Source organism: Lissotriton helveticus, chromosome 1_1 (genome assembly GCF_964261635.1).
Source record: "Lissotriton helveticus chromosome 1_1, aLisHel1.1, whole genome shotgun sequence".
NCBI lineage: Eukaryota > Metazoa > Chordata > Amphibia > Caudata > Salamandridae > Lissotriton > Lissotriton helveticus.
Window position 1 is genome coordinate 29,521,075 of NC_136057.1, and position 27,737 is coordinate 29,548,811.

Genomic DNA, 27,737 nt, shown 5'->3' on the forward strand with positions numbered 1-27,737 from the left:
GGGTTTTACTGTTAGGACATATGAAATCATATCTTACTTTTTAGTATACAGCACCCTGCCTTGGGGTTCGACAGACCTACCTTAGCAGTGACCTAAATATATTGTAAAAGAAGGTATGTGCTTTGTCATTAATTGAAATGGTAATGTTGAGTTGGTGGTTTAAAACTGCTCTGCTAGTCTGCAGTGGCAGGCTGGGAGACATGCTTTTACTTTGTCACACTCGTGGTGGCACAATAAGTGATGTGACCTTTTAATTCAGAGGCCGTGGGTTCTCCTGGTGTCATATTCTATGTCTTATAAGTAAGTTAAATTATGCCATTTTTTTGTACACACCAAATAAACATTCACTTTTAAGGTTCATGGCACTGGAGGCCTCAGTGCCCCGTTACCCCAATAGGCAGACGGTGAACCTATCTGTATCACAGAGGAGACTGGCCAGGATCTTCAGTTTAAAAAAAAAAAAAGAATTTTTATTGTTTTCAATACCACACATGACTTTCAATTACTCCTCTCTTTTACAGCCATTACGCAGATGGCCCATCAAACATTTTACGAGTCATTTAAGGTCACTTACCAGGAAATTCAGTTATGGTAAACAGACACAAACCTGACTTGTGGCTGGCCACTCTCCTTACCCCATCAGAGATCACATTAGTGACAGACGCATCATCTCTGCCTTGTAGGGGGCGGGTCACCTTGGACAGATGGAAATCAGAAGACTGTGGTCTCCTGCACAGAATCCACATAAGTCTGTTGGAGCTTTGAGCCATCCAGCTAGCCTTGAAAGGCTTCCTGTAGGAGGCTGGCTCAGTATATGATGCACATGTATTCAAGTTAAGCACCCTGCACTAATCCAGACAACCCTTATGGTGATATTAGTGGTCTTAGACAACCATGGAAAGCTCTCTAAGTGTTAGCTGTGGAGAGCAGCATTCAGGCTCAGTCTAGAATGAGTCTAAAGCAGTTTATTTTACCAGTACTAATTATATAGTGTAGGCTAAGTGAAAAAGAAGCACACAGTGTAGTTATAAAAGTGTGTATTTATTATAAACACTCACTAGCGCATTACAGTATCTCCTACCAGGAGATATAACCACAATACACAGCACATAAGTAGCACATATACACAGTGGTCTCCAGGGGGACACCAAACCATATACTAAAAGTGGAATGCGAACCACGATCAAAGTCGAGACTGGACCCAGAAGACGTTGAAGAGCCGGGGACCCAAGAAACCACCCAAGATAAGTACCCAGGAACCACACGGAGGCCGTGTGCAGACTGGGAACACAACTGCGTGCTCAATGCAAGTCGATGGGTAAGTGGTGGTTGCAGTTTTTAAGAGGGACCCTATCCAGAGGACCCTGACGAAACCCAGTGGAAGATGGAACTCATGGATACCCCGGGAACCAGGATACCTACACCCGGGAAGCTGGTGTTCCTGGTGCTAAGTGACAATATAAACCGCTGTAGACCACAATGGAGTACTTCAGTGCCTATGCCGCTATCAAAGAAGGTGAAAGAGTCTGAAGGAACCCAAAGGTGGATTCAAAATGAGAGGTACCTGTAAGCAGAGGGGGCCGTATCTATGACACTCAGTAGTGAGCAGGCACAGAAGGCGATTGCCCACTGATGTCCGAGATGCAGGGGAGTTGACCGTGACCTTGGAGCTGCAGCTGTGTGGACCAGGTGATGCTGTGGAAGACCAGGAGCCGTTCATGAGCTGTCCCACGTAGGATGTCAAGAGCCAGGGGTTCGGTGTCAGTCGGGAGCACCAAAAAGCCTTGGCAACGGCAACAAGTGTAGTAGACAAAAAAGATGCAGTGTCAGGACCAGCAAGGTCAAGTGGCTCACCACAAGCAGGTAAGTCAGAGCAGGCCCCGAGCAAGCAGGAGAGTCCACTGGAGCCAAAGAAGACCCTCCAGAGGACCCACGGGATGAAGGTACAAGAGGACTTCGAGCAGCTCACCAATGATGAAGGCCCACGGTGCAGAGGGTGCGGTGAGGACAAAGATCGTGGTAGCAGGAGATGCTTGAGGATGGAGCTTCTTGGAGCCCGAAGATCTCTGGAGTAGAGTCAACAAGCCTTGGCTTGGCAATGGCAAGTCCTTGAGGGAGTTGCAGAACCACCACCTGTATTGCTGATCCTTTCGGAGTCCGTGGGAGCTCAGGAACAGCAGACCCGGTCAGCTTCGTTGTGGTGCCTGCAGATGCAGGTGAGTGACTCTTTCACTCCAAGGGAGATTCCTTCGGGTGTCTTGGATATCCAGAGGCCTGTAAAAGAACTTGTATGGAGGACAGCCACAGAAGACTCTGAAGACTGGCAGGACGACAAGACCAGGAGCAGCAGGAGTCTTCCCAGTTGCAGTCTCTGTTCTCAAAGCAAAGTCCAAAGTGCCCAGATGGTTGAAGATGAAGTGGTTTCTTATCAGAGTCTTTTCCCACAGCGAATCTAAGGAACCTCCCACAGGTAAGACGTTAAGTATCCTAAGTAAAGGGTTTGTGACGATTCTGGAGTCCCTCCCACAGGAGGGGCTGGACATGCCCTTTGTCTATTTTCACACAAGATTGGGAGCCGTTTGGTTCGAACTGGAGTGTGCAAGGAGTGCAGCAAATGTGCCCTTCAAAGCAGTCTAGTGGCGCTGGCAAGCGCCCCCACCCTGGCCCAGTACACTAGGTTGTGTCTGGAAGGTGGTCACACCTCCCTGTGACAGGGAACCTATTGTCCTGCCTTCCCCTGCTCGAACTTGGCATCAGCAGCAGGAGGGCAGAATCATGTCTCTGGTCGGCTGCAACCATAGTTTGCTGTCTGGGTCTGGAAGACTGGTACCAGGAGCACCGAGGGCTTCCTCAAGGGGCCCTACGGTGCATGGAATCATACCCCCAACACCGTATATGGTGTTGGGGGTATGATTCCAACATGTTTAATCCAAACATGCCAGGGTTAGTTAACGCCAGTTTAGAGTTATCCATCGCGTAATGAAGCATGGCCACTCTATGTATTGTAAAGGCTGATGACCTTACAACCCCGGAGAATGGACTCTGGGATTGTAGGGGTGCCCTGCTCATGCAGGGGCGCCCTCACTTTTATAACGGAGCACCTTGATTTCAGGATTGAAAGGCTTGCCTTAGGGGTGACATAGGTTTTAAGTGCAGCGACCTCAGATATAAGGAAACTTATATCTGTAAGTGATGCTAGCGCCAGCTTACACAGGCTGCGATGGGCGGTCTGCAGTCACAATTTGGGTGGTCCCCCCCATGGGTGGCATAATACATGCTTTAACCCATGGGGGACCCCTGGTGTACCTTATTTATTTATTTTGAAAGTTTTATATAGCGCGAACAAGATCTTTGCAGATATCAGAGCGCTTTACAGACGAAAGGAACAACGTGTGAGTAAATAACAATTGGGGTGGGGAAGGTACATGTGGGAGCATAGTCAGCCAGATACATCAATAATGATACAAGTACAAATAAGTAGTAGCGTAAACAATCAGGTAGGTCAATAACACGAGTCATACAAAAATGCAAAAATATCAGTAGAACTGAATGGTACAGCGTCTGTAAATATCATCCCCAGTAATAATTCAAGTGTATTTAGCCATGAGGATAGCTTTTACTTCTTTCTTAAAAAGTATGGTAGAGGAGATGAGCCTGGTTTCAGGGGGGAGTGAGTTCCAGATCCTGGGTGCCATTCCTGAGAAGGAGCGTTTATAGGTTTTTTCCTTGCGGAATCTTTGGGGCTTTAGCAAGAGATAGTTTGTGCCTCTAGTGTTTCTGGAGCCTCCAGAAATCGTCAGCTTCTGAGCTAGGTATCCGGGTGAGCTCAGGTGGACAGCCTTGTGCGTCATGCAGGCGATTTTCAGATGTATTCTGGCTTCAAAAGGCAGCCAGTTCAGGGCTTTCAGGTCAGGGGAAATGTGTGAGTGTTTTTTTGATCCAGTGATGAGTCTTGCTGCGGCGTTTAGAGAAGCTCTTATGGGTGCCGTAGTGGTTAGGGGGAGACCGCAGAGGGCGATGCTGCCATAGTCTATTCGAGGGATGACTAGTGCTTGTTCCGCAGTTCGGAAATCTTTGGCTGGTAGGAAGGGTTTGAGTTTCCTTAAGGTATTGATCTGGTAGTTCGCACCCTTAGTTGCTTTGTTGATGTGTTCCTGCATGTTGAGGTTGGTGTCAAGTGTTATGCCTAAAGATTTTGCGGAGTCCACGATGGTGGGATGAACATTGAGTGCCGTTAGGTGTTTAAGCCAAATTTGAGCGGTAGTGATCTTCGCGGGAGGTGAGATCAAGAGGAACTCTGTTTTAAGAGCATTGAGTTTGAGATGATTAGCGGCCAGCCATGATTGGGTGCTTCTGATCGTTGAATTCAGGAGCATAATGTCTTTGGGTGATTGTAATTTGAGATAAAGTTGGGTGTCATCGGCATACATGTGGAAGTGAACATTGGATGCTTGTAGCAAGGTGGTGAGAGGTTCCATAACTAGGTTAAATAAAGTAGGGGATAGGGAGGATCCTTGTGGGACGCCTAGTGATACAGGTATTGGCGAAGACATCAAGTTGTTACTCTTGAATTTCTGCGATCTGTTGTGTAGAAAGGACGTGAACCACTTGAGCACAGTTCCAGATAGACCCATTCTTGTGTTTAATAGATCGAGTAAATTCTCATGTTTGACGGTGTCGAATGCCGAAGAGAGATCAAGAAGGATGAGGAGGCAGGTATCGTTTTGATCTAGGATTTGAAGGGTGTCGTCAATTATGTGAGTCATAGCAGTTTCTGTACTGTGATCTGCTCTGAAGTCTGATTGATGAGGGTTGAGTAGATCAAACTGATTAATGTGTTTAGTCAATTGTATTTGTGCGCATTTTTCCAACAGTTTGGCAAGAGTCGGAATATTGGTAATGGGACGGTAATTATTTAGATCAGAGGGGTCGGCTGAAGGTTTCTTTAGTAGAGGTGTGACTTGTCCAACTTTGAGGGAGTCGGGGATGGTCCCTTGTTGAAGTGAACTGTTGATAATTTTAGTCCAGAGTGGGAGGATCGACGGGGTAAGGTCTTTAACAGCGTTGGCAGGAAGGGGGTCCGAGAGGTGATTGGCTGGTTTCACAGTGCTGACCAGTCTGCCAATTTCTTCTTCCGAATAGGTGACAAAGGATGACCATGTAGCATTGTTTTTTTGGTTTATTTATTTATTTATTCAAAGTTTTATATAGCGCGAACAAGATCCTTACAGATATCAGAGCGCTTCACAAAGAAAGGGTAGGGGCAGTAGGGGTGAACAGGGATAATGGGTACTGGCACAATGCGTATGGTAGTCAAAACATGGCGGGATAATAGTAACATACATAAAACATATCAATATACAATCAGGTAAACAAGTAATATAAGACGGTACAAGTCATTGATCCCACTATAGCGGTGCACCTTGGGTGTGTGGATGGGTTATACCAAAGTCTTAGTGAAGCGAGAACACTGAGTGGGGGCATCTGGAGAGTGAATCAGCGTGAGTCATATATTGGTAGTGACAACATCAAGTTAGAGGTAAAGTGCCAGAGGACAAGGTGAACAGTGATACAAAGCAATGCAGAGTCTCAGATACAGTACCACTCATGTTCAGGAGGTCTTGGCAAGAAGGATGGTTTTCACCTCTTCTTGAAGAGTGCAGTGGAGGAGATCAGCCTAGTTTCAGGCGGGAGCGCGTTCCAAATCCTGGGTGCCATTCCAGAGAAGGAGCGTTTGTATGTTTTCTCTTTCCGGAATCTACGCGGTTTCAGGAGTAGGTTTTTTGTACTTCTATTGGACCTCGAACCTCCTGAGATAGACAACTTTTGAGCGAGGTAGTTGGGTGCATTGTGGTGCACGGCCGCGTGTGTCATGACTGCAATTTTTAGCTGTATTCTGGCTTCAAAAGGCAGCCATTTTAGAGACTTTAAGTCTGGGGATATATGTGAATGTTTTCTTGAGCCAGTAATGAGTCTTGCTGCAGCGTTCAGGGAGGCTCTTAAGGGTGCAGTTGTGGATAGCGGGAGTCCGCTGAGGGCCACAATTCCGTAGTCTATTCGAGGGATGACTAGAGATTGTACAGCAGTTTGGAAGTCTTTGGCAGGGAGGAAGGGTTTAATTTTCCTCAAAGTGTTGATTTGGAAATTAGCTGCTTTTGTGGCTTTGCTAACGTGCTGCTGCATGTTGAGCTTGGCGTCGAGTGTGATGCCTAGGGATTTCGCCGAGTCCACGATGGTAGGTTGGACATTGAGTGCTGTTAGGTTATTGAGCCATGTTTGGGTGATGGATATTTTCGCCGGGGGTGAGATGAGTAGGAACTCGGTTTTCAGAGCATTTAGTTTGAGGTGATTATCTGCCAGCCAAGATTGAGTGTTAATAAGCGTGGAGTTCAGATGTTTGATATCTTCCGGGGATTGTAGCTTTAGGTAGAGTTGTGTGTCGTCGGCGTACATATGGAATTGGACATTGGAAGCTTGGAGCAAGGTGGCGAGCGGTTCCATGACGAGGTTGAACAGTGTGGGGGAGAGGGAGGATCCTTGTGGAACACCTAGATCTGCAGGCACAGGTGTGGATAGCACATTGTCGATCTTGAACTTCTGTGACCGGTTGTGAAGGAAGGACGAAAACCATTTGAGAACAGTTCCCGATAGTCCCATTCTAGTGCTTAGCAGCTCCAGCAGATTCTCATGTTTGACCGTGTCAAATGCTGACGAGAGGTCAAGAAGGATGAGGAGGCAGGACTCATTACGATCAAGAATTTGGAGGGCGTCATCAATTGTGTGTCATAGCTGTTTCCGTGCTATGTTTCGCTCGGAAGCCTGATTGATGAGGGTTGAGGAGGTCAAATTGGTCAATGTGTTTAGTTAGTTGTAGTTGGACACATTTTTCCAGCAGTTTGGCCAGGGTGGGGATATTGGTGATGGGCCGGTAATTGTTTAGGTCAGACGGATCAGCTGTAGGTTTCTTGAGTATAGGCGTGACTTGCCCCTCCTTGAGGGAGTCCGGAATGAGGCCTTGTTGCAGGGAGCTGTTGATGATTTTGGTCCAGAGAGGGAGGAGCAAGGGGATGAAGTCTTTTACAGCATTAGCAGGTAGAGGGTCAGTGAGGTGATTAGAGGGCTTCAAGGTGCAGAGCAGTTTGCGTATTGCTTCTTCCGAGTAGGTATCGAAATGCAGCCAAGATGCCTTGTTTTTAGGTTGAGTATAAGACATTCTGGTGGCGTTGGGGAATCGACTTACATCCATGATGAGGTCATTTCTTATGTTGTCAGTCTTTAGCTTAAAGAAAGCAGAGAAGGCTTCACAGTGTGGGATGTCGCTTGTTGTGCTGTTTGATTGTAGTGGTTGAGTCTTTGTTTGGGTCTTGATTAGTTCGAACAACTTTCTTGGCCTGTTTTTTTGCTTGGTCCAGCTGGCGGCTAAAGAAGTCCGCCTTTGTGCGCTTTATTTTCCTGAAGTAGGCGTTTCTCTTGTTCTTAAGCCTTTTGAGGTGTAGTGCTGAAGGGTCCGATCTCCAGGTGCGTTCTGCCATTCGCATAGAGCGCCTGTGGTCATTGAGTCTATCATCATACCAGGGGTTAGAAGTTTGGGTGGAGACTCTTCAGTTGCAGTGGGGCGACTTCATTGACTACTGTGTTCATAGAGTCAAGGTAGTGGTCCATCAGTGATTGAACATCCGAGGCACCTGAAGGGGGAAGGAGGAGATTGCCAAAGTGGGGAGGCAGGGTAGAGGGGTTAAGGTTCTTCAAGTCCCTTTTCCATGTTTTGGTTTTGATTGGTTGAACTGGGATCGGTTTAACTTTTTCATTGATAAAGAAGGTGATAATGTGGTGATCAGACCAGTCGCAGGGTTGAATCGCCTCCAGTTGTGTTGAGTTCTCTTTGGCAATGATGAGATCGAGTATCGAGCCTTTGTCGTGTGTTGGTCTATCGCATATTTGGGTGAGGTCAAGCGCATTAAGGAAAGTTTTGAGACTATTCACCACTGTGTCTTTCTGATCGTTCCAGTGGAGATTGAAGTCCCCCAGGTAGACTTGGGTTGTCTGCCGACCGGCATTGGAAGTGATCCTGTCCATGAGTTGTTGGGTGAATATGAGATTGTCACCAGGCGGGTGATAGATGAGATGTAAAGCACAAGCTTGTTTGCCGTCGCTGGTGATGTCGAGGCAGAGGAGTTCACTGGAGGAGAAGGAGGGGGGGGGTGATTTTAGTAACGGAGAGGTTGCTCCTAAAAATGCATGCAATTCCCCCGCCCGTCTTGCCAGGAGACCTGTCCAGCCTAATGATGTGATAATTGGGGGGGGACTAGTATGTCCATAATCGGGGTAGAGGCTTCAGTAAGCCACGTTTCCGTTAGAATGGCCAGGTCCAGATACCTAGCTGAGACGAGATCGGCGATGTCGGAGGAGTGTCTCTGAGCCGATCTGCAGTTGAGTAAGATGCATTTGAGTTTGGGAGAGTGAAGGGTGGTCGAGCTTTCTAATGTGAGGGGAACTTTTCTGAGGTTGTTAGGGACGGAACCTCTGTTGTTGAGTGATGGGAGCCTCAGAGGGTTTGTAGGAATTGTGGGTATGGGGATGGGTGTGTTGGGTATGTGTTTTACCGGTCCTGGGCCATAAGAGCATAGTAGAGAGCATAAGTCACGGTCCGACAAAGGGTTTAGGACACGCCGGGGGCGGTGGGCGTTAATGCGAACGGGGGTAGTCGGCCAACGCGGGTGTCGTTGGAGGCGAGGGTATGTAGGGAGGGTGCGTCGTTTGTAGGGTAGAGGGATGGTGGGAGGTAGACTGGGCTGTGAGGAGAGAAGCTCTTTGATTGCGTGGACATCTTTTTTGATTTGTAGAATATCCTCTTTGACTTGCTGGAGGGTGGATAAAGTCTGGTCAGGAGGTGGATTGGGGATGGGGTTTGTGGTGAGAGCCATTGGTGAATCATTGAGTAGTGAGCTGGAAAACGGGCAGGGTATCGAGGGGGTAGATATACTAGTGTTGTTGGAGGGTTCTGCGGTGCTAAAGAGTGGGATGGCATTCAAAGTGGGGGCCTTTTTGTGGGCGTGAGGTGTGGGTGAAGTAGGTGAAGTGGGCGGTAGGTGGGAGGCATAGGTAGTGACGTCAGTGGGAGACGGTGTCGGTGAGTGGAAGAGTGAGTGAAGGCTGAGGACAGTGGGGGAGACAGGAGGGTAGTGGGGGCTGATAATAGGAGGTGGGAGAGAGGGGGATGCTAAGGTGTGTTCTGCGTAGTTAGTTAGAGGGTAATGGGGGCTGAGTATGGGAGGGGATAATGGGGGGGATTTATTCCCACTGGTTCAGTGGGAGCTGTGCAGTGGGGTTTGGGGTAAAGACTTACGTCAATGAGGAGATCGTTCTTTATGTTGTCGATAAAGAAAGAGGAAGTCTTCACAGGAGGGTGCTTCGCCCAAAGTGCGGAGAGGTTGTGGTTGTTCCTTGGATTGTGTTCTGATTAGCTCAAACAGCTTTCTCGGACGATTTTTGGCTTGGTCGAGCTGACGGCTGAAGAAATCTGATTTTGATCGTTTTATTTTCCTGAAGTAGGCATTTCTCTTTTTCTTCAGCGTTTTTAAGTGCAGTGTGGAGGGAGCTGATCTCCAGGTGCGCTCTGCCATTCGCATGGCCCGTCTATCGTCATTGAGACTCCCGTCGTACCAAGGATTGGACATTTTTGTGGAGGCTCTTTTTAGCTGCATAAGTGCCGCTTCATTAACTTTAGAGGTCATAGCGTTGAGATAGTGATCCGTCAAGGATTGGACATCCGTAACGCCGGTAGGAGGAAGTAGGAGGTTGCAGCTTTTGGGAGGTAGAGAGTTTGAGTTGAGTTTTTTTCAGGTCTCTTTTCCAGACTTTGGGCTTGAAGGATTGAACCGGGTTAAATTTGACTTTTTCATTGATGAAGAATGTGACAATATGATGATCTGACCAGTCACAGGGTTGGATAGATTAGAGTTGGATAGCGTCCTCTTTGGAGATGATAGGGTCAAGGATAGAGCCTTTCTCGTGGGTCGGGCTGTTGCATACTTGGGTGAGGTCAAGGGCGTCGAGGAAATTTTTAAGACTATTTACCACCGCGTCATTATGATCGTTGCAGTGGAGGTTGAAGTCGCCAAGGTATATTTGTGTGAGTTGTAGCCCGGAATTGGTTGTGATCAACTCCATGATTTGTTGCGAGAAGGTAAGGTTGTCCCCTGGTGGGTGGTAAATGCCGTGAAGAGAGCATATCGGTTTGCCATCACTGATAATATCGAGGCAGATGTATTCACAGGAGGTTGGGGAGGGTGTAGGGAGGGAGAGGTTACTTTCAGGACAGAGAGGTTACTCCTGTGTATACATGCAATTCCACCACCTTTTTGACCAACCCTGTCCAGTCTAGTGATGTGGTAGTTGGGGGGAACCAGTATGTCCATTATAGGTGTAGAAGATTCCGTTAGCCAGGTTTCAGTCATGATGATTAGGTCAAGGTCCAGTGTTAAGATGAGATCAGCGATTGCGGAGGAGTGCCTAGAGGCCGAACTGCAGTTGAGGAGGGTGCATTTGAGACGGGGTGTGTCGAGGGTGGAAGGGGGTTCTAGAGAGAGGGGGACTTTTCTCAGTTTACTAAGGATAGAAATTCTGTTGTTTAGTGTGGGGGGTCTAAGGGGATTTGGATGAATTGTCGGAATGGCGCGGAGGGTGGTGGGTATGTTGCTATGGGGGTCTGGGTCGTAGGAGCGGAGGAGGGTGACTGTGTCGAGGTCCCATAGTGGGTTGAAGGAGCGATGGGTACGGTTTTCACGATTGCGTACAGGGATTGAGGTCCAGTGCGGGGGGCGTTGAGTGCGAGAGTCAGCCGACCGGGTGGAGGTCCGGTTGGGATGGGTGGTGCTGGTGGAGGGGGGTGAGGGGTGTCGGGTGTGTGAAGAGTAATTGTTTGATGATGTGAATGTCTTCTTTGAGCTTGAGGAGGGTGGTGGGTGAGGAGTGACTGGACTGCGTGCAGAGTAGTTGTTTGATGATGTGAATGTCTTCTTTGAGCTGGAGGAGGGAGGCCATAACGTAGTCTGGTGTGGGATGTGTGTTGGTGGTGGGGGTGGGAGGGTTGGGGGTGGATGACATAGGGGGGAGGTTGGTGGTATGGAAGAGGGTATTGGTGGTAGGCGGAGAGTGCATGGTGGAGGATGGGCGTATGTTAGTGGTGATGGGGGCGCATGTAGGGTAGTGGGGGGTGAGAATGGGGGGGGAAGTAGGATTGTATATTCTTTTTTGAGGAGGCGGAGTTGAGTTGATAGAGGCGGCTTGTTCTGTGTGATTAGTTAATGGGTGGAAGTGGGGGCTGAGAATGGGGGGGATAAAGGGTGGGGTTTGTCTGTGTGGGTGTCGATCTGGTGCTGAACTAGGTTAGGCGGATTGTGGGTGGGCGCTGTGGTGTCATGGGTGAAAAGAATGGAATGTGGGCTTGTGTAAGGGGGGAGGGGGTACGGCTGGTGTATGTGGGGGAAAGATATATGTCTGTGATTGAGGGGTGTGGGGTAGCAACAATAGATGGGTGCATGACTAAGGTGCCGGTGGTAGAGGAGAGGTGCGTGTCGTTTTGTGGCTGAGCTAGGTTAGAGGCGTTGTGGTTGGGGGCTGTGGTGTCAGGGGTGAAAGGAATGGGAGTGGTATGAATGGAGGTCAAGGTGTTGGTGGGGGGGAGGGGGTGCGGCTGGTGTATGTGGGGGAGAGATCTAAGTCTGTGATTGAGGAGTGTGAGGTGGCTACAGTAGGTGGGTGGATGACGAAGGTGCCGGGGGTAGAGGAGAGGTGCGTGTCGTTTTGGGGCTGGGCTAGGTTAGAATGGTTATGGTTGTGGGCTGTGAAGTCAAGGGTGATCGGACTGAGAGTGCTATGAGTGGGGGTCCGTGGATTGGAGAGGTGCTGTATGAAAGTGGGGAACAGGTTGTCTAGTAGTTCCAGGTTCCTGTCTGTGGATTGGATTAGGACAATCCCGTTGTTATAGATAGTAATGGTGGTTCTGCCCGGGAAGAGTTGGGATGGTGTGATGGAGAGTGTTCGGCCATGAGCGGATTTCCTGGAGTTGAAGACGGTGAGTAGGGTGAGGAACGTTTTTCTCCATTGAGCTCTGCGTGTGGTGTGGAAGATGATATCAATGTTTACGGCACCATTGACCGGTGAGAAGTAGGTGTCTGCAAAGGGAGTTTCAGGGTGGGACCTCAGTAAGTTGTGTTTAAAGCGTTTAGCGGCTTTTTTGGTGAGTGTGGGTGGGTAGTTGATTCTATATGTGTGCTTGCCGATGAGCTCCATGTTGGGATGACGGAATAGGTAGGTGTGGGCGGGTGCCCAGTAATCGCCGGTTGTAGTGTAGTGGGTGCGGGTTGCACAGATGTGGGCTGCACAACAATGATATACGGGAGCAGAATACAAACGCGTCCCCTAATAATCAGTTGCATGTAACCACAATGACACTAATGAGCAACCAAAGTATATGAGGTAGTAATTGGTGCATACAGGAATAAAACTTGAAATGGGAGCAGGTTACATAAATGTAACAGGTCTATATGAGCAATTAGTCAGTGCATTACAGGAATAAAAAGTGAAGTCGGTGTGGGTTGCAAACATGTACAGAATAAAATGTATTTCTAATACTGACGATATACTAGCATGAAATACCGATGCAGACAGTAAAATACCTGAATCAAAAGTGACAATAGTGAGTAGTCCAAAATGAGTGGTCAAAAAAATAAATGAGATACATGAATCAGTAGCAAAATAGAGTTGCAACAAAAGTTATGTTATATAACAATAGTGAGTAGTCAAAAATAAATGAGGTACATGAATCAGTAGCAAAATACAATTGCAGGCAAAAATTATATGAGACCAAAAGTGACACTAGTGAGCAGCTCAAATATATGAGGTAGCAATCGGTGCATACTGTTACCTATGCCCAGTACCTTATTACCATATACTAGGGACTTACAAGGTTGCCAATCTGTGGTGTACCTAAGTACTGTAGGAAGCTGTCTCTGTATATACTATACCAAAATGAGGTATAGTGTACACTGAGTCCAGTGGAACCCTAAAGGTAGGCAGAGGTAAAAGTGGACAACACCTTACTCTCTCTTTGTGGTAGTGTGATGAGCAATAAGGCTTTATCAGAGGACAGTGTTAAGCATTTGTTGCACACACTCGGCCAGCAAATTATGTTACACACTCAGACTGAACTCAGACCAATTTGTTTGTATAAAAAAATATTATTTAGTTATATTTATTCTCTAGAACCAAGCTAGCCTGGTACAGGTAAGTGTAAATGGTACTTTTCAAGGCAAGTTGAACAATACAAGCAAGCTGAATACAAATGACTTTGCTAGAGGTATGTAAATACTTTTTAATGCAGTGGAAATGACTGTTAGATTACTTTTGATTACTTTATAGATTACCTTTTCTCCTCAGTGTGATCTGCCTAGATATCACACTGGGACATTACCTAGAGAAAAGGTAAGTAACGCAGTTTTTAGATATTGGCAGTTTTTTAAGTTCTTATACAAAAACCAACTTCACACTTGAAACAATTTTCAAGGAAAAAGTCAATGTATTCCTGTGGAGAAAATGTGGTTATTGGTTAACAGGTAAGTGCTTGCTTGTGGGTGCGGGTATTCTAAGATTAGAACCAGGGTTCCCCCCAGGGTTAAGGTTACACTCTTGAAACACCCTCAGCGGCACTAGGGTGGCCGGGTGCAGAGTGCTGAGGCCCAGTGTTATCCAATGGGGGAAGCCTCTGGTTGGTGGTTGCTCACGAGCAGGCCACAAGGTTGTGGAAGCAAACCTCCTGTTAAGCTCAGGGCAAAGTGGGATCAGAGTTAGCACCCAAAGTACACCCACAGAGGCGCAGGGGCACTGGGTTCAGGGTACTGTTTTGGCATTTGGTGCCCTGTTGTTTACAATGGAGATTGACGGTTTTGGTTTTCAGCTGCAGGCTCGGTCCAGGAAGTCTTCTAGGCGGAAGCAACAGCTGGGCAGGTAAGTTGGAGGGCTCGGGACATAGGTGCACCTCTGAATCTCCTCTCCTGGGCACAGGGCGACTGGATGCAGGTTTTTTCTTTTGAGGTCCGATTTCACCTTACTGGACCACTTGCAGTTGGGGGGTGGGGAGGTCTCCGTGCAGAGGCTGGACGTGATGTTTGGGAGTACTCAAGGAGTTAACTCATGGTGGACTCGGACGCTGGAGCGCTGGGAGACCTCGCTTCGACCGGTGGGCCACTCGGGCCATAGGCATCTGGTGCAGTGGTGATTCCAGGCGTTGGGTGTCTTTGTCTTCAGCGTGCTCGGAGTCTTTCTTGTTAGTTTCATTTGAACAGATCTGCTGTTCACAGGAGATCCGGTCTTTATTAATGACTTACAGTCCTCCCAGGGTTCTGGAGGTCACTGGCCATCATTTAGCCTGCTTTGGATACTGCTGATACCAAGGGCAGAGGAGTGATAATTCTGTTTCCTACTTCGCCACTCCTGGCTCACGTGTCTGATTTTTATGCCAGAGGTACAGCAGATCCTCCTCAGCCTGCCATTCGGTGGGGAGCACCTCTTCAGACAGCAGGTTGAAACAGTGCTTGAAAAAAATTAAAAAAGACACCGACTACCAAGGCAATAGACAGGGGCTCCTTTCGGTGGCAACAGTCCAGTTGGGCCTCAAAAGCTACTTCCTCAAAACCTTCCAAGTCCTTGAAGTGGAGGCAACAGGGCTATCTCCAGTAGGGTGGCAGTGTTTCACACAGGGCTCTTTTAAAGAGAAAAGCTCTCCGGGTAGAAGCAGAAGCGCCCCCTCCCCCCTACCCCCTCCACAGTAAGAGAGCCGATCACATATCTATTGGTGGAGACTTGATGGTTTTTTCCACTATAGGAAGGAGATCACCTCCGACCTACTGCCTGGTGCTTCTTGCTACCCCACCAAACATTCCCCTCACCCAAACCCACACCCTCCGCCCAGAACATCTCGCGCTGCTTCACAAGAGGTTCAGGTGCTCTTTTTGAAATAAGCCATAGAGCCAGTGCCTCGCCATTGCCAGGACAAAGGCGTCTGCTCCCTATACTTCCTCATCCGGAAGTAGGATGATTCCCTCAGGCCACTTCTCGAACACTTTCCTACCAGCAGATACATTCTGTCTGTTCACTTCCACCTGGTTATCTTACAGGATGTCACCCCCCTGCTGCTGTTAAATTACTTTATGACCACCCTCGATGTGAAGAACACCTACTTCCACATCCCGATTCAATCCAGCACATCTGCGCTACCTCCGCTTTATGGTAAGTAGTCAACACTACCAGATGAAAGTGCCTTCCTTCAGCGTCATCACGACTTTGAGGGTCTTCAAGTGTTTAGTGGTGGTGACCGCCCACCGAAGAAGAAAGGGACTCCACTTTTTCCCCTACCTCGACAACTCGCTGATCAAGAGTGCAAGTAGACAAGAATGCCTGTCTCACTTCCAGGCCAGAGTTCTCCCTCCTTCACCGCTTAGGGTTCACAGTGAATGCCAATTGGAACCACTTCCGGCCCACCCTACAACATCTCAAGGACATCAGCCGTAGGAGGAGTTTTGATCATTCACTATGATGTTGATCTTAGCCCTGAAATTCCCCACTATGTGGTCTTTATCTACAGATTCTTTTTGCTGGTTTTGTACTCTGTTGCAAAATTGGCGGTTCTTTGTTTAAAGTCCTGGGTTTTAAAGTGATCCTACTGAATCTACAGCACTGCGTGCCACATACGGATGCTTACAGGGTAAGTAGCAGGTAACCTATTCCTTTTTCAGTTTTAAGCTCCCCGAAATTCACATATCCCTTTTACCTCGCCAGCCAATAATTCAAAAAATAAATCGATAAACTGAAGTTAATAAGTAAGAATAATGGAACTTAAAAAACTGAAAACGTAAACCATGCAGGGCGTAAAAAAGAATGGGAAGAGAGCGACTATGTACTAGGGTAGGTTTAGGGACACTAAAGTTCTTTTTGGACCCAACCAATAGTTAAAACCCAGCTTGTGAATCTACAGGAGGTTTAAGCATCAAAACTATTGCCGTGGGTAAGCAGCTGGATCAGTACCACAGATTCCATGATTTTGATGCAATTCTCGGAGTAGTGTAGATAGTGGCATAGGTTGAAGTATGCTCATCTCCTTGGCTTAAGTCTAAGTACAATGCCAGCCTCTTTTACTGTACCCAGTGGGCATCTCGGGGGAAGGGGTTGTTCCTTTGTCATGGAGGTTGCAGTATCTATTATGTAGTTTCTCATTCATTTCATTGATGTGCCAAATGTGCGACAGTTCTGACTTCTTCAGTTTTGCTCATTAGATTGCGGCTCATGAATACTACTGTTCTGTTGACCCTACTGGTATCTTGACCCATTTGCTTGAGGAAACTGCTACAGTAACTATAATTCAGACTTTTAGTTGCTCCTGTGTGAATCCTCCACCGAGAAACTATTGTCCTGTATTGTGTTTTTGCAAAATTCCAGTGCTTGTTGACGTGCCCATTCCCTGTCTCTCTCTCTTACTCTCACGTCATCTCTCTCTCTCTCCCTCCATACAGACTCCTTTGCAGACAGTGTAGATCCCAAATTAATGCTGCCTACTCTGCAGGAACAACTGAGAATCATCGAAGAAGAGTCTGATGTGAGTCTTGCATTGTGGGATGATTTTTAAGTGCAACTTATTTACTTAATTTAGTGTGCTGCTTGTAAGCTTTATACTTCTTTAGAGTGTAAAAGGGAAAAAATGATAAGCCTGACAGAAGGGTGATGAAAGGAGAGAAGGCACCTGATCAGCTGGAGTAGGTGTAGGAAACAAATTAATTCAACTTTGAAATGATTGAATACTCTTCAATGAGGTAGGGAAAATTCTTACACAGAGCATCTGCCAGCTGCTTTTGCCCTGAAACACCAGACAACTATAGCGTCAGAATTCTCAAAGGAAAATACAGTCAAACCAAGCATCATCATATGGACTGGTAAACAGAATTCCCTTACACATGGAACAAACATACCTAAGAAAACAAACACAAATAAAGTACACTGCATGAACATTATCTTACATAATGGCTTAACACATAAATGTACCTCCCAAAGTATGTGATCACACAGTTTCTTCCCCACAACTGCATCTTGTTGGTTTCTTTTGATGTCTCTGATGTCCATGAGTTGGCCACAAGCTAGTCTTCCTGAGACCCATTTCAGCATTCCTGAACCTTCCTCCTTGTTCAAAATAGATCCTAGCACTTGCACCACGTTAATCATGTTCTATAGATTTCCATAAAGCAGTTCCAACATTTCTTTGTTTGTCTTGGCATCAGCCTTTGTGTGGCAACTTTGGTCTAAACAAGTTACTAATTTTGACCTGAGATCCAAGATCACTACAAACCACCTTGAAACTCTTTGTTTGGGCGTTTCCATTCATTTAACACCAACTTCAAGCTTTGTTTCAGCTCCGAAGAAAATTCTCCTCTGCACATCAATTTATACGGTGTGGCTCCCATTGCCATATTTGATTTAAAGCTGTAAGCCATGCTAACCTCTTCATGACTGTCCTGCAGTCCCCACATTCAAACAATCACAGTTCCAAACCTACTTTCAGTGCTCTGTTGCACCTCTCCACTATCCCGTTGCTCTGTGGTTGGTACACCGAGCTGTTCACTTTATGTACGCTAGGAACGTCCTCATATAACCAAATGCCAACTTCACTCCATCATTGGTCAGTAACTGTGAAGAAATAGCTTCTAAGAACGTTATTACTACTCCGCTCTACTGGTGTCACAAATGCAACCTTTGGCTAGTGTGAAAAATATCAACCAAGACATACACAGTTCAGGACTCTGGGTACAGAATAGACCAGAAATATCAAGCAATGTTTTACCACGTTTTGTCAGTGCAACTGCTTCTTGAGGGGACATAAATTAGTCTTTGGCAACCAGTTGCTCCAGTTACCATGTTTTCCACATCCTTCTCTTAACTATATGCCTTTTCATCACACTCATTCCAATGTGTCCCTCCTCTGCCATATCCAGAACCCTCTTCATCAGATAGTCCTGCACAGCCAACAAATCCCTACTTTTTAAAACTGTGTGCCACTTCAACTCCAAAATGACATTATAATTTTTCTCCCACTCTCCAAGCGTATCCTTCTTGGGCGGGCTATTTGGTATGAACATAGTCTTTCTTACTAAGCACACAATCCTAATCAGCACATTTGACTTATTCAACTCAGAAATGTATCTTTTTGTACATCACTTACCTCTGCCTCTACACACTTCTCTATCATCACCCTTACCGTCCTTCAGTGGCAAGCATGAGTCAGTCAAACAGGACTGTCCCTACCCTTGCAGCCTATTCCACTATGGACACTTACACTTCCAACCTGAATATACACTCTGCAGTGCCAGCTGTTGCCCAACCAGCCCCTTTTGTGGCAACAAGTTCTGCTAGTAGTCTATACTTTGAAGGTGATCCCACACATGTATGAGCGTTGAGCTACCAAGAAAATATTTAGACTACCTTCCCCTCAATACTTATGAGTCGCAGTAACCTTTCACCTTGAATTATGATACAGTGACCTTATGCATCAAACGGGAGCTTGACACATTTTTTTCCACAGGCTTTACATTATTCCTATTTCAGGGATTCTGTTGGCCTCCTTCATAAATCGTGCAGTAAACTGCACCAATTTCAGACATCAATGATTGAGCAGGCTGTAGGGCTCCAATATAATCTCTTACTTGACTTTACTTTGACCGTATTCCATCACAACTCTTATGTTGTCCTAAATAATCCTGTCCCCCCCACCCCTCGCGACCATCCCATTTCTACCTAATTTACGCTGTTCTTTCTTGATGGTAAGCCCACTTTACCGTAAGATTTTTAACACCACCTTTAAAGTTTCATGGTACTTCTTGCAGGGTTTTCCATAAATTAGTGTTCTGGAGAAAATATGTAATCTTAACATGTTTAAAGAATTTGGTGCACTTCAATCCGAAATATTGCCGACGACGATGCCAGCTCAAACGGCATGCAGCATAATCTATACCCTTCCTCAGGCATGATAAATTACATCAAAGGTTTACACTGTTCATTTGAAGCTATTTGGTGATAAGTTGAAAATACACTTACCTCAATATTCCAAATATCTTATTGATGTTCAGTAAGGGATGCAGGTCGAGCTACATGAATTGATATGGGCGTCTCAGATTTACCCATCTTATTCGGCTCAAACCTTCTACGCCCGAAGACTTGCAGCCATGCACTCCGAGGCGTCTATGATTTCTGTTATACCCGCAATAGCCTAGAATTAACTTTACTAGGTCTTGCTTCAGCTTCTGTCTTAATACCAGTGGCACCAGCCTAACTTTATGTATCCTGGGAACCTGTCCCTCATTTAGTGTAATGTTATACTTTACAATCTTATTGTGTGGTATCTGCTTTTACGCATGTCATTGACCGCTTGATTCTGTTCACACATTGCTTGCTTGCGATTAAGGCTTATGCCCAATTGTTGTGGCTGTCCCATTAAACCACCCCCATTCCTGGCCACTATACCTACGCAAGACTGCTCCCTCCCTTAAACCCACCTTCCTTTTCAAAATTTCCTGCATCCTCAGTTCTCTTCCTTTCATTTTCTTGAAATCAGATTATTTACAACACTTCAATACCTATGCATCTACTCTTCAAGACTCAAAGTGTACCTCGCATCAGAGTCCAACATTTTACCCCTACCTTTGTCACACAAGGGGAATCGCTATCAATCATCACTGACGCAATGCTATGATTTTAGCGGTCATGTGGTAAAACAGGAAGTTATACGGTAAGAAATTGCGCTGATAAAGTTTTTTTAAGACGCTGTTAAATTGAATCCTTTTTCCTATGAAACTTAAAGTTAACTAAAAAAATGCAGGTTCTGACCTTAAGTTTTAGTAAATCTTCCTTTTGAGGTACTGAATTTTCAATACCACATTGTAGAATCCGAGTAATTGCTTCCATGTTTAATTTTGTTAAGACTAACCTGTAAACATATCTTCTTGGACTGACCGTGTTTGTTTTAGTACTGTGGGGCTGGTGTCAGAGTTCACCTACTGTTAGTTTCATCACAGTTTATCACCAAATTGTTTTGATCGAATTTGTTATATCCTAGCAGTTCTGTATTTTCTTGAGCTCTGACTACCATGTTCACCAAACCTTATTGTGATTTTTGTTGTTGTTTTTTTTGTAGGAAATGGCTGAGAAGTTTCTAGAAGGCCTTGTCTCGCTAGAGTCGTTTCTGGAGGATTTTTCTTCTAAGAGACGACTGTCCCACCAACGTCGAGTCAGAGTTGAAAAGCTTCAAGAGCTGTTGAAGATGCGTGACGCAGGAGCCCAGCCCAGCAAGCAGCAGTCGGAAAGCCAGACCCAGCCTTTTATCCATCCGGCCCCAGGGCCACCGCTGGTGGACCCACCAACAATTCTAGGGCCACCTGCCAGCCGTTCATCTCCCCCCTTTGTTTTACCGTACTCCCCAAGCCCCCCTCTCCAGGATCAACCAATGCCCACAGGACTAATTGCTCATGGGAACTTGGTTCCAGCTGGGTTTCCAGGATTTATGGGGCCACAAAGCTCACAGTCAAGCCCTCAAAGAACATTTCCTCAGGGGACGCCTCCGGCTGTAGGCCACCCTCGACCAGGGGGTTCCAACTTCTCCTATCCTCATCCTGGGGTTTCGAGTTACACTGTGGGCCATCCAGTACCCGGCTACTCTCCACCTGTGGCCTCCAGTTATTCATATCCTCGGGTAGGTGGGCCGGGTTATCCTCCACCAGGCGGTCCGGGTCCTGGGTATCCCCAGGGTCCTACTAGTGGTCAGCCTCCCTATCCAACGTACTCCCCAGCCAGCCAGTCTCAGTGCCCGTATCCCACGCAGCCGCAGATGCAGAGATACCCCGGCCCCCCGCAGCCTCCCTATCCCCAGTATCCAGGCCCTTCCCCTGGATATCCACTGCAGCCTTCCATGCCCAGCAGCACTGGATGGCCCCGGTATCCCACAGGACAGTAAATGTGCTGAGCATACTTACCCTGATCAAGAAAGCATAGCAACATGCCATAGAGGCTGTAACTGAGGTGCATTTTTAATACTTGGACTTCCATCGCTACAATAAGCATAGCATGGAGTCTCCGCGAAGAAACGACCAAGCACTGTTTACGTGTCTTGAATTAGTATTATTCTTGCATCTAACACTTCCTGTTCTCCAAATGTGGGAATAGCACTGCTTCAAGGACAAGACTTTTCTTGAAGTGGCCTTGCTACCACACTTTGTAAACGAGGTGCGGTTTTAGCAGTAGAGTACCGAAATTATACGGAAAACCTAAAGTCTGTTTTAATCAGCACAGAGGTTTACCATACCAAGCCCTGATCAGGAATGGGCGCCCTTCTCACCCTTGCATATATGCAATGTACCTGGCTTTGCTTGGAGATACTAACACTCAGTGGATAACCAACTCCTAATGACAAAGACTGTTAGTTTAACCTTCGCACATGTGTATTTGCACACAACTCCAAATGCTGCAGAGGGCCTGAGGATCCAGCTGCATTTGATGGAATTGGCACCCACTGTGTCCTGGACATGATTGCTCTGCTGTGAGCCAGCTGGGCAAGGATCTGAATAAAATCACAAGGACAGACAGAATGACAGGATGGACATTTCAAGTGTGGTCATAGGCCTTACAGAATGCTTTATTTTTATGATCTCGGATCCCTGACTCTACTACAGAGTTCTGTTTTGGCTAAGATTTCTTGGGCAGATGTACGACTGTTTTTGCGGGTGCAAACGGGAATTCGGCCCCTTGGCGCCTGCAGAATTTGGTCTGCCCCTTGCACAAACCATATTTTGCAAGTCAGTAACTTTTTACCGGTTCTCAAAATATGGTTCGCGACCCGCTATTAGGAAGGGGTGTGCCAAGGGCGTCCCTTCCTAATAGTGAGTCTCACAGCAATGTATGATTGTTTTGCGACCGCATTTGCGATTGCCAAACACTTGCAGTTTACCATCTGCTTCAAGTAGGTGGTAAGCCACTCAAAAATGGGAAGGGGTTCTCTGGGGACCCCTTCTATTTTGTGGATGGGTGCCAAAAATGTTTTTAACAGCTGGCAGTGGTCCCAGGGACCACCGCCTGCCCTTAAAAAATGAAACTGAAAAGTTTAATTTTTATTTTCAAAATTTATCCAGTTTTCTTTTAATGAAAATGGGCTGCATTTGGGAAAAAACACGTATTTATTTAAAAAGCAGTCACAGACATAGTGGTCTGCTGACCCCAGCGGGCCACCATCCCTGCGAGTGCTAGCCATTCCCAATGTGGTCGCAAATTGCGCTTGGCTCATAAATATTAATGAGGCATGCAATTTGCGACCCGATTGGGAATCTCAAAACGTGTCTGAGACACTGTTGCACATTTACTTTAGCGAGTCACAAATTGAGTCGCAATTTGCGACTCACTAAGGTGAATAGTTTTACATCTAGCCTGTAGTGTGGCGGACTTGACTTTGTGTACAGTTGGCAAGTCCTTCGCCACTTAACTTCAGAGGTCTGAGCCTTGGCTCCCAAGCATTTCTTCTAGGTTTGATTTCTACACTTTCTCAGAACTGAGCTTCCGTGTTTCAAAGACCTGAGTCCGAGCCTATGAACCATACTTGCTAGAACAGAAATCTCATCTCCTTCTTCGAGAGCTGGCTTGGGTTAGACTCCAAGGCCCTTGACTTCTTATGTAGTGTGTCTCAGAGCTGTAATAAGAGCTCGGTCCCCACTTTTTCTTCTAAGCTCGCATGTTTCTTAGAGACTCCATTGAACGCCTAGGGTTTTGTAGCCATTGTTATGCTCTTATCTTGGTTTTATTGCCAAGATCACATCCCATAAGTATCCCCTATTTCGTCTGAGATCACAAGTACCTTGTAGCAAGAATTGGAGCACAGTATTCCTATCTTCTAGGCCTTATCTTCAATTTCTCTCAGAGAATAAGGATTGGAGCACTGCAGTACCATCTTCCAGTCCCAGAGTCCTGTTTGTTAGGCTTGAATGATTTACGATTTGATGGAGATGGGGACAGAAGCCAGGTGGCCTGTGTGGCAGACTTCGGGTGACCGCTTTCTTCCACAGCCAGGGACAAAGGCCTGGTGGCCTTACTGAGAGGTCTGTTTTGCAGGATCAGACCTAGGGATAGAGGCCAGGTGCCATTTCTTTCTCTCACAGAACTTGGGATTGATGATGTGTGGTCTTCTGCCAGGCCTGAGTTCTCTTCTGTCTCCGAGCTGGATACGGGGGCCAGACTGTATGTCTGGGTGGTGTGAGAGAACCTCTCTCGCACAAAGCTGGGGACAGGGTCCAGGTGGCCTCTCTGGGTAGCATGGTCTCCTTTCTTTTTTATAATGCTAGGGATATCTTTAAAGTCACCTGCCTGTTGGGTGTGCACTACCTTCTGTCCCAGAGCTAAGATGAGAGCCCCAGACTCCTGTTTGTACTTGGCGCAGCTGATATTAGGAGCACAGTTCTAGATATATGCTACAAGGCCATACAACTTGTAAAATATGTGTCAGATAAATATAGAGGTGTCCTCCCTTTTATGACTCGGAACTGAATATAAGATATCAAGGTTAAGTAGCCTCTACCTCCAGCTGGCGCCTTCACTGTTCTTTAGATCTGTTAAAGTTCAGGTAATCTTGACAATTGTCGCATAGGGATATGCGTCGTCATGATCTGAAGAGGTTTTGGGTAAAAACGCATTATGCTATTCATGTGCCTTAATATCTGCAAACAGACTATATCGCAACAGAGGTACCTATGTGTTTACATCATATTTTTTTATTTGCCCAAATAAGTTTTATTACCTACTATTAGAAGTAATTTATTTAATTTCTATATTTTACAGGCCTGACTAGAGTCAAGGGGCTCGCCAATATCTCTTCTCTCGCATCTTAATTTTAATCCCAGAGTTCTCATTCCTAGGCATGAGCTCTTAACGTGTTCTGCATTGGCATTAGTCCCACAGGGTGTTTGTGTTATTACTTCTCAGAGCTAGGATTTACTCTTTTTCTCTCTGATGGAGCGTATTCCCCCCCAGATACCAAGTTCCAAGACTTAACCCTGTTAAACATGCTGTTGAGAACCTCCTAATTCTGGTTTTAGAGCATGGGCTACCGATAACGTGCCTCCTTTCATTGTATGGATTAGGTGGTATAGCTGTTGAAGCCTAGGTCACTGGTTATGAGGCTTCCTCTATCTTAGAGCTGGCATTTTAGACTTCACCTTCGTCAATGCTGCCACTACCGCGCTCCCCTCTGTGAACCAGGGTGAAAGATGACAACACCTCAACAGCTAACTTTCAAGTGCACCCCTTTCTCACCTAGGGCCTGAATTAGATCTTGGTGGACAGGTTACGCCATCACAACGTTGACGGATGTCCCGTCCGCTGAAATATTAAATCCCATAGGGATTTATATTTCGGCGGACAGGGTATCCGTCCCAGTTGTGATGGAGTAACCCGTTCTCCGAGGTCTAAATGACTCCTCTAGTATAAAAGACCCTTCCTCTCAACACTGAGACTACAGATCACTCCTCTCTTAGACCGTAGACGAGCGATTGAACCACCTTTCTCAGAGCAGGGATTAGAGCGGTTTCATTTTAGAGCTGAGATCACACCCATCCCTTTTACAGCTGAGATTTGAGATTGTCTCTCTAGCGATGCTGTTGGAGATCTTGGAGCTCAGGTTAGAGATTTCGCATCTGATAGCTGCAACTAGAAATCGCCAGGCACTGCCCGCTAGAGCGATTTCCTTTCCCGGAGCCTTGCTTAGAGAACTCACCCCTCTAAGAGTTGGGTTTAGAGAGCTGCCGTTCTTTGGCGCTGGCTTTATACATCGTCCTTCTCTTAGACCTGGGATTAGATATCTTTAGTGTGTGAATGAGGGAATGGACTTCTATAGCAGACGGAACGGACTGTGTTTTCAGCGCTAGGATTATTTTGCTTTACAAAGTGCTGAGATTATCAGTCCCACCTTTGTAAAATTTGAGTTTAGAGATCTCAGCCCATGGAGAATTTTAGAAACTCGCCTCTCTCAGAGATTTAACTAGAGATCTGGGGGCATATTTACAATAACTGGCGCATCCCTGCAAATCCGCAGGGATGCGCCAGTTATTGTGCGCCACAGCTCCGCCATCATGGATGCGCCGCATTTACAATGCTGTGCACCATGGTGCAAAAACGGCACAGATGCATGACGCATCTGTGCCCTAAAAGTGACGCATTGCTGAAGTTGCGTCGCAAGCGCGACGCAGCTCCAGCAATGCTCTGGGGGGCCCTATCTAGTTAATGCTGCGTCAATCCTTACGCCTGCTTCAGGCAGGCGCAGGGTTTTGACGCAGCATGGGCCTAAAAGTGACTGAGTGAAATCTTGTAGTTTTCACTCAGCCACTTTTAGGAGGCGATCCTGCGCCGGAACGACCCCCCCAGCACAGGAACGCCTACATGTGGCGCAGGGCATTACAACGTGACGCATTTCCCAGATGCGTCACGTTGTAAGTACCCCCGCACCATGGAGCAGGATTTGCGCCGCCACTGTGTCACAAAAGTGACGCAACGTCGGCGTAAATGAAGCGCAAGGGGCTTGTAAATCTGCCCCCTGGTCTCTTGAGCTCTGAAGAATGGGATTTGATATCGTGCCTCAGTTTTGCTGTCAGTGATTTGAGTGAGTGAGTGAATGAATACTTGTAAAGCACACTAGCAAACTGAGTGCGTAGAGCTATCAAGAGGTCTTGCCTCACTGAGTGATGGGATTAATGGCCTTGCCTAAGTGAGGGTCTGTTTTAGACATCACACCTCACCCAGAGCCTAGATTAGGAGATACCCATCTCTACAGTCTGGGCTAGAGATCGCCACTCTGAGAACCTGTACCAAGATACCTTGCGACGGTATTGCAGATGTAAATTGAGAACCTGGAACACAGAACGCTCCTCTCAGAGAGCAGAATTGGAAATGTTGCTTTCAGTGAACCCTCAGTTGAGATTGTTCATGTTTCAGAACAGAGATTAGCGTTCTTGCTTCTCTGAAATCTCAGATTTGGTATCTCGCTTCGGAGGTGGAATTTGAGACCCGAGTGACTTAATTTGTAATTGCACTTGTGTAACTCACCAAAATACACTGAGCTTGTAGAGATGGATCCGCACATATCCCTCTCTCGTCTGATACTGCCGAAGATAAACACTTCAGGGCTCAGCTCCAGCCCACATGAACCACACACAGGAGTAGGTGTGATGATAATGTAAATAAACTATTGTGTGTGAAAATGAAGGATTAATTGGAGTGTGAAATGCTCAACTTCCATTTGCACTGTGGCTTCCAGATTTCAAATGTGTTTTATTCTCTGTGTTTATTGACAAACATTTTCGGAAGCATGACTCACTGGAATGTGTGAGCTCAGGCACCTGATGCCTTGTATTAAACCTCTGATGAATCACACTGGCGTTTGCTTACCTTTTTCATGTGAGAGGCCTGCTGAAAGCCAAAGGTTTCCCCAGTGAAGTTGCATGGACCATACAAATCACTGTGTAGTTTGAAAGCACTCTGCAATTATGAGTAAATATGTGAGGCAGCCAATGGTTGGCCCTTCCTATTTCATTTTCACCCCCTTTACATATCCTTGTAATGTGATTCTTGTAATATATTCCCTCCCTTGACACATTTAGTTCTCTGGAGGTAGATAACCATGGTTAGATCTTTTAAGCACGGATGGTGTTCTCTGTTTTTTTTTGTTTTGTTTTAAGCCGAGTAGACTGCAGCTTTTCTTACAAAACATGACAATTCTGGAATAAATTTGTATTTGTTAATTCCTACCAGAAAATATATTACAGCTAAAGTGCAAGCGAAAACCTAAGCTTAAGCAGAGATGACTGGTCCAGTATAAAACCTAAGCTTAAGCAGAGATGACTGGTCCAGTATAAATCAGCTGGCACGTTTCTATACAGTGAATAAAACAACTGTGTGTGTGTGTGTGTATATATATATATATATATGTTCGAGGCATATGGGCTGCAGATGGTACATTTATGAATAGATCGCCATCTGGTGTTGGGCTCGGATGATTGCACTTGTTTTTCTCTTGGCGAAGTCTTTTGTCGTCACGAGACCGATGACTCCTCCTTTGTGTGCTTGTGCGCCTGGGCATCGGCTCCATCCTTAGATTGTTTTTTTCCGCCATCAGGTTCGGATGAGGATCGAAGCGCTCCGGATCGACTTCGACAAAAAAGTTACATTTCGGCGCGTATTCCCTTTCCAATTCGACGGTATTGTTATCGAGCGCGAGTACATTTCCATTTCGACGCGCTTCAACGCCAACAACAAGATTTCCAACTTCTACGTCGACGAGACCGGGAAGCCCATCTCGACGTAGTCCAGCCCGGAGTCCATGGAAAGGACTCCATTCAAAAAATGTCCAACGTGTGGTGCTAAGTTCCCACACAAGGACCTGCACGAGGTGTGCAACCTCTGCTTATCCCCAGAACACGAATCCAGGGACTGTGAAGCCTGCGCGGCATTCTCCTCCAAGTCGACAATTAGAAACCGTCGAGCCCGAAGACACCAGGCGTCGAGAATGCAGTCAGAGCCAATCCCGGAGCTGTTCGAGGCCCAGCACCCTGAAGAGGAAGAAGAAGATGAGGACGAGTCGGGGTCGGAAGCGGACGAGTCTGACGTCGAAG

At 46.6% G+C, this 27,737-nt stretch overlaps 1 protein-coding gene across 4 annotated transcripts in view; it reads left to right on the forward strand.

Moving 5' to 3' along the window:
• Nucleotides 1-26,499, forward strand: part of VPS37C (VPS37C subunit of ESCRT-I) — a 58,852-nt gene extending 32,353 nt beyond the window's left edge. For 2 of the 4 annotated variants that reach the window (XM_078676063.1, XM_078676233.1), the window contains exons 5-8: nt 16,569-16,651; nt 20,234-24,443; nt 24,497-25,143; nt 25,677-26,499. In XM_078676063.1, the coding sequence (XP_078532189.1) occupies nt 16,569-16,651; nt 20,234-21,049 (899 nt within the window). In that variant the 3' untranslated portion in view covers nt 21,050-24,443; nt 24,497-25,143; nt 25,677-26,499. Of the gene's footprint in view, nt 1-16,568; nt 16,652-20,233; nt 25,144-25,676 lie in introns of all 4 variants that reach the window. The other 2 variants (XM_078675977.1, XM_078676145.1) reach the window with 1 other exon arrangement.
• Nucleotides 26,500-27,737: the final 1,238 nt, after the last annotated feature.